At 28.1% G+C, this 14,972-nt stretch overlaps 1 protein-coding gene across 36 annotated transcripts in view; it reads right to left on the bottom strand.

Moving 5' to 3' along the window:
* Window positions 1-14,972, bottom strand: part of LOC105209134 (calcium-activated potassium channel slowpoke) — a 123,395-nt gene that overhangs the window by 55,040 nt on the left and 53,383 nt on the right. For 14 of the 36 annotated variants that reach the window (XM_054225672.1, XM_054225673.1, XM_054225666.1 and 11 more), the window contains exon 7: window positions 9,399-9,490. The exons of the other annotated variants lie outside the window; for them this stretch is intronic. In XM_054225672.1, coding sequence (XP_054081647.1) covers window positions 9,399-9,490 — 92 coding nt within the window. The remainder of the gene's footprint in view (window positions 1-9,398; window positions 9,491-14,972) is intronic. 36 annotated transcript variants of the gene reach the window in all.

Below are 14,972 nucleotides of genomic sequence, written 5' to 3'. Positions count from 1 at the left end.
ATGTAGTACGCAGCTCCAAAAGTGTATGTAATAGTGTAGTTAGTAGTACAGTAATGCGCAAAAATATGATTTTTCTCAAAAAACACGCAATCAGCTCAAAGAAAAATCATATTTCCTCAAAAGCATTTGCACTTCAAGTACGAATAATGAATTTTATACAATTGATGCTAGTTGCTTGTATTTGTTTTTGATGTCATATATGTACATATGTATGTTTGCATGTAATTTAATGTTTCTACACTTGTGTCTGTGTGTTGTTGTTTTTATTTGTATAAGTTGTAAAATTGTGTTTGTGTATTTCTCTTTTATATAGTTCAGTCACAGCAGTGCTGTTATTTGTTATAAAAATTACATAAGTATATATTTCATGTAGAAATTACTAAACGAAAAAATATTCGAAAAAAATCAAAAATAAATAAATAAATAAACGAGCATTTATAATTCATAATAAGTTTAAATATTAAATGTTAATTAAATTATAATATATTTGGGGTTTTCAAATCATATGATGAATAGAAAGAAAATGTTTATTTACTTTTATTTTCAAAACAAAAAAATTTAGTTATTTAGTCTGCTACCCCAGAGTTTACTTTACGAGGATACATTAAATTAACACTATACTACAGTATAAGGTACAACATTTTGTAGGAGAAGAAACATAATTAAACAAGAAATTAAGGAACGTGCAAGTGGTGAACAATTTCGAGATATTTAAATTATTTAAGTAGAATTAAGAACATATTTTTTCGATTATAAGAAATATATTAAGAGGAAGTTCATTAAGAATAAATAAACGACTTTAGTAGTTGTAGAATTTTTGTTATAAATAAATAAATTTTAGAGTATATGCAAACAACTACTGTCATAGCTTCTCAAAATAAGGTCACCAAGAAAATAAATAAAATGTTGCATATATTTGGCAGCTGGATAGCAAAATATCTTCGCTGAAATTTGTTGTGCATTCTTTAGACAGTCTCTTAATTCTGTCCTTCTTTTATTTAATTAAACTATAATAGTTAGTTTCTTTTATTATCGCAATTCAGTTGAATTTTTTGGTGCTGGGTGGATTTTCATACCCAAATGATCTTAATGGAATTGATCAGTAATACTTGTCTCCAATTGGAGACGATCTTGCGTTCAAATCGTTAATATCTCCACTAGTTTTGTAAATTGATGGTGTAGCCTTAACCAAAATGATCCAATAAATAGAAGAATTGATTTCTTGGTGCTCTTTTTTCCTTTCTTTTTCATAACATGTTATAACACGAGTTCTATTTTTTATCCTTCTGAGTAGTTTGTGTTTCATGACAAAAAAATGTTGTATCGTTTTTAAACACCTCAAAATAATTTTTGTTAGACTGTTTTTGTCTCTTCTCTCTAAAATACCCAATTCAAACATAATTTAGTCCGTCATCAGTAATTGTTTATATACAAAACTTACAAATAGTTCACTCTTTTTAAATTTCCGCAACTCTCTAACCATCGGATAGATTTCGACGAAAATTTTCGATTTTGCGGATTCAATGATTTCGAAATTGGCGACATCTATTAGCCGCGGAATGTATTTAATCAAGTCGATAAATGAGTTTGCTTTGATTGAAACTCTTATTTTCGATACGGTTTCAATAATTTCGATGCAACATTTGTCAATCGTATTGAACCGTTTTTCTATCGAAACGGATTCAATGATTAGGCCCAATATACAACAAAGGGGGAGTGGCGACTGTGTAACCTGTCATATTCGCAGATAGTCTCTCATAATTTATTTTTTGGTCTACGGTTGCCTGGCGGCGACTATACTCAGTCTATTATAGATATCAATAGGGATGTAAATCTATATACAATAGTGTATTTGTTTTAACAAGATATGAAACAAGTCTTTACTGCATAACATTCCCGATATAAGGCAATATTTTCCAAAATATGTCTTTTTGCATGTGAGATATCTTTCTTTCCATTTTTTGTCTCATAGACCACCTCTGCCAGATATGGTCTTTCCAAAAACTAGGTTTGAATTTATTACTATACAATACCAGCTTTTTAAAATTTTGTTCCTAATTAATAAAATTAAATTACTCCCACTGATTTTCGAATTGTTCACCATTTGCTTACAGTCCTTTAAAACTCACATATAATTTCATTAACTACGTGGACATGCAAACATAAATTAAATTAAAAACATTTATTACATACTAACTACACGGAGAAGTAAACATTAAAATCATCGCAAAATGCTAAATAAATTAAAAAACACTCACACATACATACTTTTAGGCTATACAATTGAAGTGCACACATTAACTTGACAGCTACTCATGCCGCGTTTGGTGAATATTTCAATGCTATGTTATGTTAAGATATGTTATGCGATGCTATGTTATGACAACGCAGTGTAGTTGAAAAAATGCACAGTCTATGATATGAATTTTTAGAACATTTCAAAGTTCGCGCTACACTCATGCATACAAACTAGCAAGCACACATGCAAATATGATTATGAATTACAAAATTTTTATTATTATTTATGCATTATGTACGTTGCATGTTATGCTCAAAGGAATGGTCAACGAATTTCATGATATGATATGAGTTGTTGAAGTTTTTGTAAACAACACGTTTTCCACTGTGAATGTTATTGATTACGAACAGTTGAATGATAGATGATGATGGCTCGTGCGTTCTAACTAATGATTAATTTAATTGGTCGATGGGCGTGAGAAAATTTGATATTTTTTTATTTTTCTTTTTGTTGTACACTGATATGCATCAATTAATTACAATATCCCTTTATTGATTTATAATTTCAGCGATACGATGAGCTATAATGGGTGGTGACGAGTGGGGTGGGGATGAATATTTATTTGGTGACACACATGTAATGAATGTTAGTGATTGATACACCAAATGAACTCAGGCACACGCTATGCATGATTCAATTAATTTTTTGTGGCATGAATTATATGAAGTTTTTTTTTCATTTCATTAGTGATGTAATGTATGTGCTTAACGATTTCACTACTTTTTCATATATATTTAATTATGATTGTGTATGTGTATTATTAAATATGGACGCACTAATGCTCAGGCAGTTGTGTTGGTGGCTTTAGCAAAATACTACTTGCGTTCTTTATTGAGAATGAAAAGAAACTTGAAAAAATATATAAAAAATTGTTATATGTGCGCTTGTAACGAAATTGAATTTGATATATGGTGGTAGAAGGAATTTTCATACTAGCAATAAAATGTGTGATTGTCAAAATTGCAAAACACAAATGTTGTTGCTCGAGTCAAACCAACGAACGAACAAACGTAATTTTATTTTTTGTATTTTTTTTTTGCATACTTAATTTTTTTTCTATTTATTTTTTTTTTAATAGATGCCTGGCCACGCATTTCAGTCATGACTTTATATTTACTTTACTCTTTGCTGTCATATACGAAATATATTTACACTCTTTAAATATGACACACTAAAATTGATTTTTTTCTTACCTATAAAATATAAAAAAAAGTTTATTTAGTTTTGTAATTATTGCTAAAGGTTTTGTAGTTGCATTGCTAGGTGAATGAAGGTAATGAAATCGTGTGCGATTTGGTGGTGAAATGAGAACTAAAATTTCATATGGTGGGATCATGATCAAGTTGTGCAGGAAGTTCAAGAGTAGTTATGAGCGAGACTGAACGTTCTACATACATACAGTACTTTTACTTTGTTGGTTACTCATACTCATGGATATTCACTTTGTTTGGATGACTGCTAACTAACTAAATGGCTATGCTTTTCAAATTCAGCTCTTGCATGAGTTTGAAGTGAAGAATTTATAGGTTAGGTAGATATACTAATTCTGAGTTTTCGAGCAAACTAAATGACAATTGTGTGAGATGGTTTTAATCAATTATTTATTTATTTTTTTTTTTAATTTTCGGGTAAGGAATTATATAACCTCAATGTTCGACAACTAACGAGCTAAAGAGATACAAATTGAACGAAGAAGAGAATTCTATATATTAATGGGTGTGTTCAAAGCGAGCTTCAATGTAGAGAAAAAAATATGACCCAAGAACTCGAAATCTCGAATATCAAACTTGAAAACTCTTTAAAGTCTTTTCTGAAGTATTGGAACGGTCTTCAAAAGTAAAGAAGAAAATATATCCTAGTTTAATTAGCGCTAGCATACGGCTTCTATTTAAGACCACAGTAGATCTTTCCCGGTAATGAAATGCAAATAGTGTACCGAGCGCTTTGTGCTTGGAAAAGAAACCAAAAATCATAATCATATAGAAATGAGCGGTTTGTAGGTTTAACATTTTAGTAACACAATCAACGTATTTAATGGGATTTGTTGTAAACAGATGGAAAGCGCTTGTGTTCTGAAAAGCTCCTGAGAGGCACTGCTCTAAGGTCATCTTGTGGTTGAAAATTAGAAATATTTACCGATTTATGTTGCATTTTTTACTAAAAAAAAGTCGCTGTAAGTGTATTGAAATTTCCATAAATTATTAATATTATCAAATAAAATGGTATACGTTAGATTTTAAGTTCACCCTTATTAATTAGAACTTTGATTATGGACACCAGAGGGTTAAATCAACAATTATCAAGTATTATTAGAGATATCCAGCTGAATCTTTTGGAAAATAGTGTATAAATATTTATCAACCAATTGATTTTAGCCATCACCAACACAATTGACATTTATTTTGCAACTGCATAAAATAACTACTTTTCCACTAAAAAAATGCTTATTAAATATTTATTTATAACTGTGTACATGTATGCATATGTAGATGTATTATATAAAATAAAATATTATAATAAAAGTAATGGGTGCTCTACGCTTACTGAGTTCTGTACTGCATTTACCTCAGAATATCCTATTATGCCTTTGTATTGAAGTAAACTAGCTTAAAAGTTGTTGACTCTGCCTAATAAAGACTGTTTGTTAAAAAAAAATATTTTTCATTATGTAGCTTAGAGAAAACGGCGTAACTCCAAAATGCGAAATTTCCGTACAGACACACACAAACGTTAGAATTATTATTTTTTAAATATTCCTCGTGTTTATTTTATAGATTTCATACATTTCGAGGAACTTCATAACGTTGACCACTTAGAACGATGTATTTCGTCCTCTCTACGAGCGCGTTATACGTATTGACCAACCTCGGTAATGCTTCGGCAAATATATGCATTTCTTCGTGAACTTACAATTATTGATGATTTTTGTTATTTACTTCGTTATTTAAAAAATTATTGCCAGCTAGGCTTGTTTGTAATATTTTTGTAAAAAAAATATATTATTTAAGCAAAAAGCAAATTTGTTTGAAAATTTCAATGTATAATTTACATGATTATTGGATTATTGGCGCATTGTTAAGATATAATGTTAGTATGCATGTCGATACTACACACCGAAAAGCACATGGATTTTACTTTTTTGTATATTTATTTTACGTGAATGTGAGTCGCTAATATTAATCACATTAGACAATTAGTTATATACGACAATATCTGCTTTTATTTTAATTTACTATGATTTGTTGTTGCTTGCGTACACATTTAGTTAAAAGCAAAACATGTAAATGCAATAAATAGCTGGCCAATATTCACACTACGCAATTGTATGCGTCAAAAAAGCTGATGAGTTTGTTGTTATTGGGTCGAGACTAACAAAAAATTCGTTTAAGAAACCGATTTTTATTTAACTAAGGAGTACTTTTAGTTTAGTTTTGTGGAACATAGCTGCTTTTTAAAAAAAAAAATAGGTTGTGAAAAAATACTTTCATTTTCCAGACATTTATAACCTAACATTTTAAGTCCTCTTAAACTCACTTAAAGGCATACATAGAGATGTACTCTAGTTTTTTTCATCAATTCTGTGATGATACCGAAACTAGCATTTGTATAAGTTAATACTAGATATGTCAATTTGTAATTTTTCTAAAGAAAAGCGGTATATTTTCAAAAACAGAAAAAATATATCCTTTGTTCCAAATAATGTCCTTTGTTAATTATCTTCAAAATGGTTCTCAAGATACAGGGATACTATTTAACAATAATAAAGAAGATATTTTGAGAAAGTACTTTAAGGAATCTGTGAATTTTTAAATATATAAAACCGTGTACGGTAAAAATTATTCAACAATTTGAATTCTTATAGCCTGAAATCAATGTACCTTATGTGTATTGCTGTTCAAGATTAATGTTCTTGATTTTCCTTTTTTATTGGGATCATTCCTGAAAAGATCTTAAAACTAGGACTATAGCTATAGTGTGCTTAATAAATCACTGTTCAGTACTTCACGTAAAATATTTTTGAATAACTTGGTACTTCGAACAATTTACAATAACGCGGCAGTGGGAGAAGTCTCGAATACATTTATGTTTTCATCTCATAGTATTTGGATTTTATTGTGTTAGATCTTAGAGAATTCAAAGCTATTGACTAAACGACGTGAAGGAATAACTTCGAACTTTACAATAAAATTTTTCGCGTTACGCCCACTTTTTTTGAGACCTTTATATATAGTTTACAGCCATTACAAATAGATTTTATAATAAAACTGGTAATCTTATTATTTTGTAAATGAAATATAAGTCTTGACCACATCACCAAATACTTTAATGTAATCCTAATGTACATATATACACGCTTTTTAGAAAGAATTCTGATAAAAATCAAAATGAATAACTGTATACGACATTGTTTCTTATGCTTTTTATCTGATAATATTTACTATTTTTTGTTAGTCTTCGAATAATGCGATGAATTGAGAGCGAGAGCGATTAAGAAGTCAGAAATCAAAGTAGAGAATTATGTTAGTTGTTAGTAGTAAGAATTACAGAGAGATATAAAAATGAGTTCACTGCAAATGAAAGAGTAAAAAGAATTTCGAAAGATACAATTTTGTTTTCATGTTTACATCAAAATAATGAAAATTCAAAAGTCGAAATCTAAATCGATAAGATAAGTATGGGTAGTGAAATGGAAATTCACAATCGAATTTGTAAGTCGAATAGAAATTGATATTGGAAGAAAAAGTTCAATTCATCAGATTATTACAATAATACACGCTAACAATTACATACAACTTGACGACAGTACTTATTACGATTAATTGGAAAAAAATATACACACAATAAACACCAAACGCCAATTAAATTTCAATTTAGGTTTATATATATATATATACTTTTTGTTTTGTTTCTGTTTTTTGTTTTTGTTTTTTTATTTAGTTACATTTGTTTAGTTTTTAATCACAATCCAAATGTTTTAAAAAGATAGAAAGAGAATAGACAGAGAAATCGATATTTGATAATGAAGTTACGACGAATAGTTACGGGAAAAGAAAAATCATAAACAAATCGTAAATGCATATGTTAAAAAAAACACGTTTACGCCAATATGGCATCACTATATTAATGCAAAACTATAGACGATTTATTTATTGTCACGTTTTATTCGGGTTTACTATGCAACAGAAAATTTGTTCGAAAATTTTAAAGAAAATATTTTCGATTTTACAATAGATAATTACAATAATATCATAACAACACAACAAACACAAAGCGTGCAACATGAGAAATGAGCTCTTTCATCTGAAACTGCTGGAATGATTTTTGGAAAATCATAGTAAAAATAATAAAAATTAAATTGAAATAAAATATCGACTAACCAAGTAGGTGTAAGTAATTAATTAAGTAAATAAGTACTTTGTAAAGAAATTGTATTTTTTAGAAATTGAAAACAAATCAGAAATTGACTTCAATATTGTTTGAAAAAAAAAAAAACAATAATTTATTCAAGATTGTGTGCAGTTAATAATTAAAATTACACTCTTCTTTGAGTGAAAATGTAGAATTTTGAAAATTTTTGGAAAAAAATTAATAACAATTAACTTAAAAATTGCATAATGATTGTTTCAAAATGGTGTAATTTCATTTAATACCCATATGGTAAGTAAGGCCTTTTAAGCAGGATTAGGCAGGAAAGGGTAGCGTTTAATATTTTTTAAATAAATTTTTGTTTACTGATTTATTTATTTGTGAGGTCTGTTTAAATTGTTACGAATTTCAAATAAAAAAAATAAAAGTTATTATTTTTTATGTTTTCAAATTGTTTTAAAATAAGTTTGATATAATTTTTTCATGTTTTTTTTTTGAAATATTTTTTGTTTGAATTTATTCCTCATTGTACTGTTAGTTGTAATTGTTTTGCGAATTGTTCTTGTTTTTTGTTTTTGTTTTCGGTTTGCAAGTGTTGTGGTGAAATGTGCGTGGGCTAATTTGTCTGCCACCAGTGTGATGTTCGATGACATGTCGCTATATGTATTCTGTGTCTTGTGGTTAGAGCGTTGGTCGCTGGTAGGTGCTGGGCGGGTGCTTGGCTATTTGGGCTGCGTGCAGGGGGTATTTTGTGGAACTGTGCAGTTTTTTCTTAACCTCGCCAATGATTATCCAAAGTATTTTTTGTTTGCGGCATTTATGCAATTTTTCATTGTGTGCGCATGCATATGTATGGAGTGTGGTTGGGCGGGCGTTTTTGAGGACTTTTTGGGGCATTTGAAACGTTGTGCGTTGGGTGTGCTGGAGTTTAGTATTTGCAAATTTCAATATTTGTTGTCTGATTGTTGGAATTGGAGTTGAGCTGTTTTGGTAATGTTTTCGTTTTGGTTGCATTTGATTTTCAGTGATTTTCTAATGTTTGCCAAATGTTTGGTGTGTGATTTGCTTAATTTGCATTGCATTAAAAATCAAAATAAAATTTCATACACGTTTTTTGTTTGAAGCAAACAAAAGATTGAATTGCATTGTATCAATTATTTTAGTATAAAATATTTTTTTTTTTCATATTTTGCTTAAAGTGATTTGACTTGCATAATTTTTAGGTGAAATAAATTATTTGAAATAGCACAAATTTGATTTGTTTGTATGGATGAGCGGCAAAGGAAAACGAAAATACACTTAAAATAAAGTAACGGAATTTTAGTAGTTAGTTTAATACACTTATCATAAAGTGTTAAATTTTCTTTGATTTTATAACAAAATATTTTTTCTGCCTTAAACGCTGCTTTTATTTTGAATACACACGCGTTTACGTTACATAAATTGCATACTTCTTGTTAGTAGTTTTGTTTTTTTTCGATATTGTTTCTTGCAGAAATTTCATTTTGATTTGGTGTTTATTTGCTAAAATTTACTTGTATAATTAAAGAAAAAAATTAATAATTTGATTTTTTTGCGTAGTTTAAAGCTATTTGTTACTTGCTATAATTAAAAATAAATTAAAATTAATTTTGACGCTAATTATAGCTATATTTCGTATTTAGTTGATCGTTTTCGCTATAAACGATTTATAAACTTAAAAGTTTTTTTGGTTTGTTAAAATTTTTCTCACCTTCGACCCTTTTCATTTTTTAACGTGCCCCCATATTTGGCTCTTGTTCCAATCAAGTCTATTATCTCAGGTATACAACTTGCAAAAATCGCCTGTGTTCAGTGTGAGAAATGAATTGATAGTGAAGAGTTTGAATAAAATTAATTTTTTTCATTAATTTTTTTTTTTGGAATTTATTGTTAGTTTTGTTTTAACGCTGGACGCTGAAAACAAAATTTAATTTTTTATGCGTTTTTTTTTTAATATTTTATTGGTAACATTTTTCTTGCTGGTTTTGTAAACGTTTGACATATGGAACCCAGTACTACTGGCAGCGCTCTTAGTCCCTAGCTAATTTGCAGATTTTTTATGATTAATTAATTATATAATATATTATGGGTCTTGAGAAATAGCAATGTGTACAGATGTCTGTTGAATTGTTGTTTCAAATTAATTTTTTATAAAAAAAATAAATGTAAAAATGACATCAAAAGCTTTAAACAACAAATATTTCAATTAAGTAAATTATTTTTAAGAAAATAAGACTGGTTCACCGATATTTTATCAACAACAACAATTAAGTCGGTGATGAATATAATAGCTTTTTTACATAGGAGTTAATTGTTCAATTAACAGGCCTTTGCTCGATTAAAGCGCTGATTGAGATCAATTTATCATACAAAAGGAAAATCATATTTTACTACATTAATTTTGATTGAATATAAATCGAGTTCGAAATGGAATGCAAATCTGCGTGTTATTGCCCATGCCCTAAATTTTGCTGTATTTATTAATAAAATCAGCTGATGGAGCTTACCATATGAATAGCAAAAACAATAATGTATAACAGCCGTTCGATAATCGAATAGACGACTGTGCGAAAACACAACTGGTTTCTCAATTATAAACTTAATGTATTATATTTATTTAGCTGTGCGAAAAGGCTATAACGCAGAAGATTATTTAAATTAATAACATTTTGTTATAAAACGAACGGATATGTTCAAAATAGATTGTGAAATTGTATGAAAATGCTATTTTATGAAATTTGTAAACTATTTTTAATTCAATTTTTTGTTCTTGAATGGGAAATATTAAAATAGATATTGAATATGTATCAAAATAAAAAATATAATTAATTATATTAAGCACATCATTTCAACATTGTACACATTGCTTGGCATTGTTTTTACATTGATTTATACGATGACAGTTGACCAGTAAAAACAAATATCACCTGGTATCAAAGATTTGCCCTTCAAAGCAACGCAGTAAGTGAATTTTTAACTTCTTCTTCAGACAGCTTTATAATTTATAAGAATTGAAAACATTATGTGTATTATTTACATACATCGGCATATAATTTAATATGAGTTGTTGTTGTGTAACGCTAACATAACAAAATAATAATCATAATCATAAAATTGCTTAATTATAAGTTTCGAATGAAAATGAAAGTTCCAAGTAAAATTGAACTCAACAACGGAATTATTGTGATTTATTGTACCTACATAAACGAGTAAGTAAGTAAATCCAACAGTTTTCAGAGTTACAAGTCAATAAAATATATGGTAAATTCGTAACAGTGTGAATTTCTTTAAAGATTTTTCGTTATGCTAATGGCTAAGAATCTTGCACAGAGGCGTTGATTTCTTGGGGGGATGTGTTTATAATAGAGCTAACAAAATTTTTCAACTATTCAAAGTACTAAAAATGTATACAATTGTGAGTATATTTTAATATAAACATATTTACAAGGGTTTCGAAAAAAAAAACATTGTGGCTGTTAAAACATACTGTTCTTAAACCTAAAACCTAACAGAAATATATGTTTATTACTGCTAACTTGAAATTCAGCATAAGTTTGTACGAAGCTAAAAGGATTAATCACCTACCAATATATGTTTATACAAAAAAATATTAACCAACACTATTTATAACTGTATATAGTATATTTCTTGGACCACAAGAAACTAAAAACTCTAAGCTATTATAGTTTTTTAAAAATATCATTACCCTATCGACATTGACAGTTTACTGTGGCAGAATGACAAAAACAACTAATACAATGTGCACTATACTTATGGGTGAGTGTGCGCTGGGCTAAAATGATTGCTTTTAATGACCTAGACAAATATAAGAATATATATATTGTGAATAATTGTAGAAAACAATTAACTAATAGATGAAGTTTTTGGCGATATAAATTGAGCAGGAATATTTTTGGGATTTTCGGGATATAAAAGGTTATTTTAATGATGATATTTTATGATGTGGCATAATTACTTGAAATCTGAGCTAAAGACAGTGGTAAAAAAAACAAATCGTAATATTTCATCAGCATGTTGTTGTTGTTGTTGTTTTTTGTACGTATTACATTGTGAGTTTTATAAAAATAATTTCAATTTTTTTCACCTGACTTTTCTATGCGTGGCTGCGGCATACAGTACGAGCGAACGAACGAACGAACGAGAACGAACGAATGAACGAACGGTGCAAGCAATAAAATTGAACTCATTAAAAATATTTTATCAATAATAATTTGTACACTATTTTTTTGTTTTTGTTTTTGTTTTTGTTTTTTGCTTTGTTCTATTATTAATTTACAAGAAAAATATATACGTTATAAATTATTGCTAAAAATATGTAAGTATATACTGCAACGGTGTAATACGACTGCGTTAAGTAAATAGAATGCAAAGCTACAGCATCATCAAACTATAAAAAACTTGTGAAATTGTTGTACTTATACTCAAGGAATTGTGAGTTGGGGCAAAATACTTAATAAAATCAAACAAATATTTTCACATTTCCAAAAAAAAAAACAGTAAGCAACTTAAAGGGAGTATATATAAAATCGGATAGCACAGCGTTTAAAATTCAAATAAAACCGTAACAAACTGAAATGCAAGCAATTAGTTTTTAAGAAAAAAAAAATGAAATTAAAGAAAAAAATATATTGTATTTTCATGAACGCTATAAATATTATCTCATTAATGTATTTTTAAAACTGCAATATTTTGGTTTTTTACTGAAGCTTTAATAGAGTTTTGATTTCTTTCTTTCTCGCTGCGTTCTCATTGCAATACTTTTAGATATCGGTGTAGACTTTGCTGTAAGCTTTTTTGGTAAAGAGTGTAAGTTGTAAGTATAGACGAGAGGCGTTACTTTAGTATAAGGAAATATTAAAGTTTATATAACCACAGGATAACTATAGGTATATATACTATATATTGGTGTACATAACAAAATACAGGTATTCCTCTATGGAAATCTCTATTTAATATGTAAGTACTCCTGCAATGTTTTTTAAATAAAATACATGTAATGGAAAACCTTACGGTTTTTGACATATTTGCTTAGTTAGGGTAGGAATAATAAATTCCAAAAAAAAAAAAAAAAATATAATAATAATACAAAAGCAATATATATTATTTTTTTCAAATTCAGAGTATCCTTATTCAAAGTTTAATAAAATTTACTAAAAAATTAGGCTTGGATCAAATGATTATTTATTCAATAACTTTCACTAAATCGAATTCCATTGCAAACTATGAATTTATTTGAGAGATTTTGTGTCAAGTGTTTAATATTGACATTGCTTCTAGGCTCAGTGATCTATCAGCTTGACAAAGACGGCAAACTTTTCTCCTAATTTGTTACCTACAAAAAGTTACAAACAATGCACATCCGGTTCTAGAACATAGCGAGTAATTTTCGAATTTGTATTTTGGTGGGGCTTAGCTTTCTCATGCGAGAAAAAGATTTGTTGGCGTGGAGGTTGAAAGCTTTGTTATATTTTGCAATTTTTTATTTGGATTTAAAAGGAAAGCAGTGAGTGTAAAACATATTTTGCCAAAAAATAAAATAAAAAAAAACCATGCAACGCGTTTAACAATAACCCCAATAGTGAGCGCCCATCCACATTATAATTATTTATCTGTACAACACTCGGCTGGGTATTTGAACAAACTGATTTTTTTGCATGAAATTGAGAAATAAGTAAAAAAATTGCATTCTCCGATTTCCAAACCAAGTATTTCGATACTGGAGGCAAACTTCGATCATCGGAGAATCCAATTTTTTCACTTATCAATCTCCCGGAAAAATCATTTGGTCCAAAACCCAGAAAAAATCGATTTTGCGGTGTTATGAATGATAAAATGATAAAAAAAAATCAACGAAAAATTTAAAAAATTTTATATTCAAACTCATATATTATGTGGAGTATAAAAAAGCAATATAAAATCATTTTGCCTTTATAAAGCGAGTGTAGGATAATGCATGTTGGGTACAAATATAATGGACACCTAACAAGCAAATGCCAGTGTAAATTTGAATAAGTGAGCGCGTTTACAGTAAAGAACAAGAAAAAAATTATTTAAAATTAAAAAAGGAAAAAATCCAAAAAAAGAATTTACAAAATAGATTTTTTTTATGTTTTTTACGCCTTATAAAATAAATTAAGTTCTTATGTATATAAATGTATGTATGTAAAGCTTTAAGCAAAAATGTTAAGATTAAAAAAATAATTGCTTTACAAAAGCTTTTCAGTTTGCGTGTTGTATTTTTGTATAATATTTTCTGTAACTAATTTTTCTTTTTCAAAATTATACACATTTAAAAATTATTTATTTAATAAAATTTGTTTTTTTTTTATAATTTTTTTTTGGGTTGCAAGTGTTCACACTAACGCTGATATGCCTTTCAAAAACAGTTCTTAGTCTAGCAAAATGGTTATCGCCTCGCTTTGCTACTACAAAAGTCGTTATGTGGAGAGTGGAGTGGAAAATATATGTATATATAAATGTAAAGCTAAACACATAAAGAAAGTATTAGAAACACATGCCGCCAAGAAACCAATGCTTTTCTGTTCAACGCTGGTTGGTACTTTTCTAACTAATTTTCATTTATTTACTCTTTTCTGTTACTGTTGTGTTTTTTCTTATAAATTTCACTGCAGTTTAAAGAAATTGGAAAATAGATAAAAAAAATATTTTTTTGCGTTGGATTTGGGTAAGCACATTTTTTAGAAGAAATGTTGTTGGTTCACAATTATGCGCACAAGGCTGTACAAAGGTTTTGTAATTGCTTTGTTTTATAATTAATAAAAATATATTTTTTTTAATTTTTTTTATAAACAAATTTGTTTGCATTTGCGATTATTGTTGCAACTTGAGTTTGCATTTGAAGAGACTTGCATTGCCTGCAGTGTGGAAAATACAAATCTCAAGTGTTTCAGCGAAAGAGAAAGAAATCAAAAGTGTACAAAATATAAAGCAAATGAAAATTAAAAATAAATTAAAAAAATTAAAATATTTTCGTAAAAATATGTGTACTAAAAATTCATAAAAAAGATTCACTAAATTTAGTAAGCTAATTGAATTGAATATATATATATATCTTGTATTTTGGGATTGTTCAGTTTATGCGTTAAAATTCAAATCGAGTGAGTCAAATGAATTTTTCAATTTTTTTTTTTTTAAGTTTAGTTTGAATGCTTACTTAATCACTTATCATACTAAATAAGTAATATTGTATAATTTGTTTGGTTCTTATTATGCTTTTTTTGTTGTTGTTTTTGTATGTGGGTAG

This window comes from Zeugodacus cucurbitae, chromosome 2 (genome assembly GCF_028554725.1).
Source record: "Zeugodacus cucurbitae isolate PBARC_wt_2022May chromosome 2, idZeuCucr1.2, whole genome shotgun sequence".
Lineage (NCBI taxonomy): Eukaryota > Metazoa > Arthropoda > Insecta > Diptera > Tephritidae > Zeugodacus > Zeugodacus cucurbitae.
The sequence above is the reverse complement of the archived record's forward strand: the minus strand, read 5'-3'. Positions and strand labels throughout refer to the sequence as shown.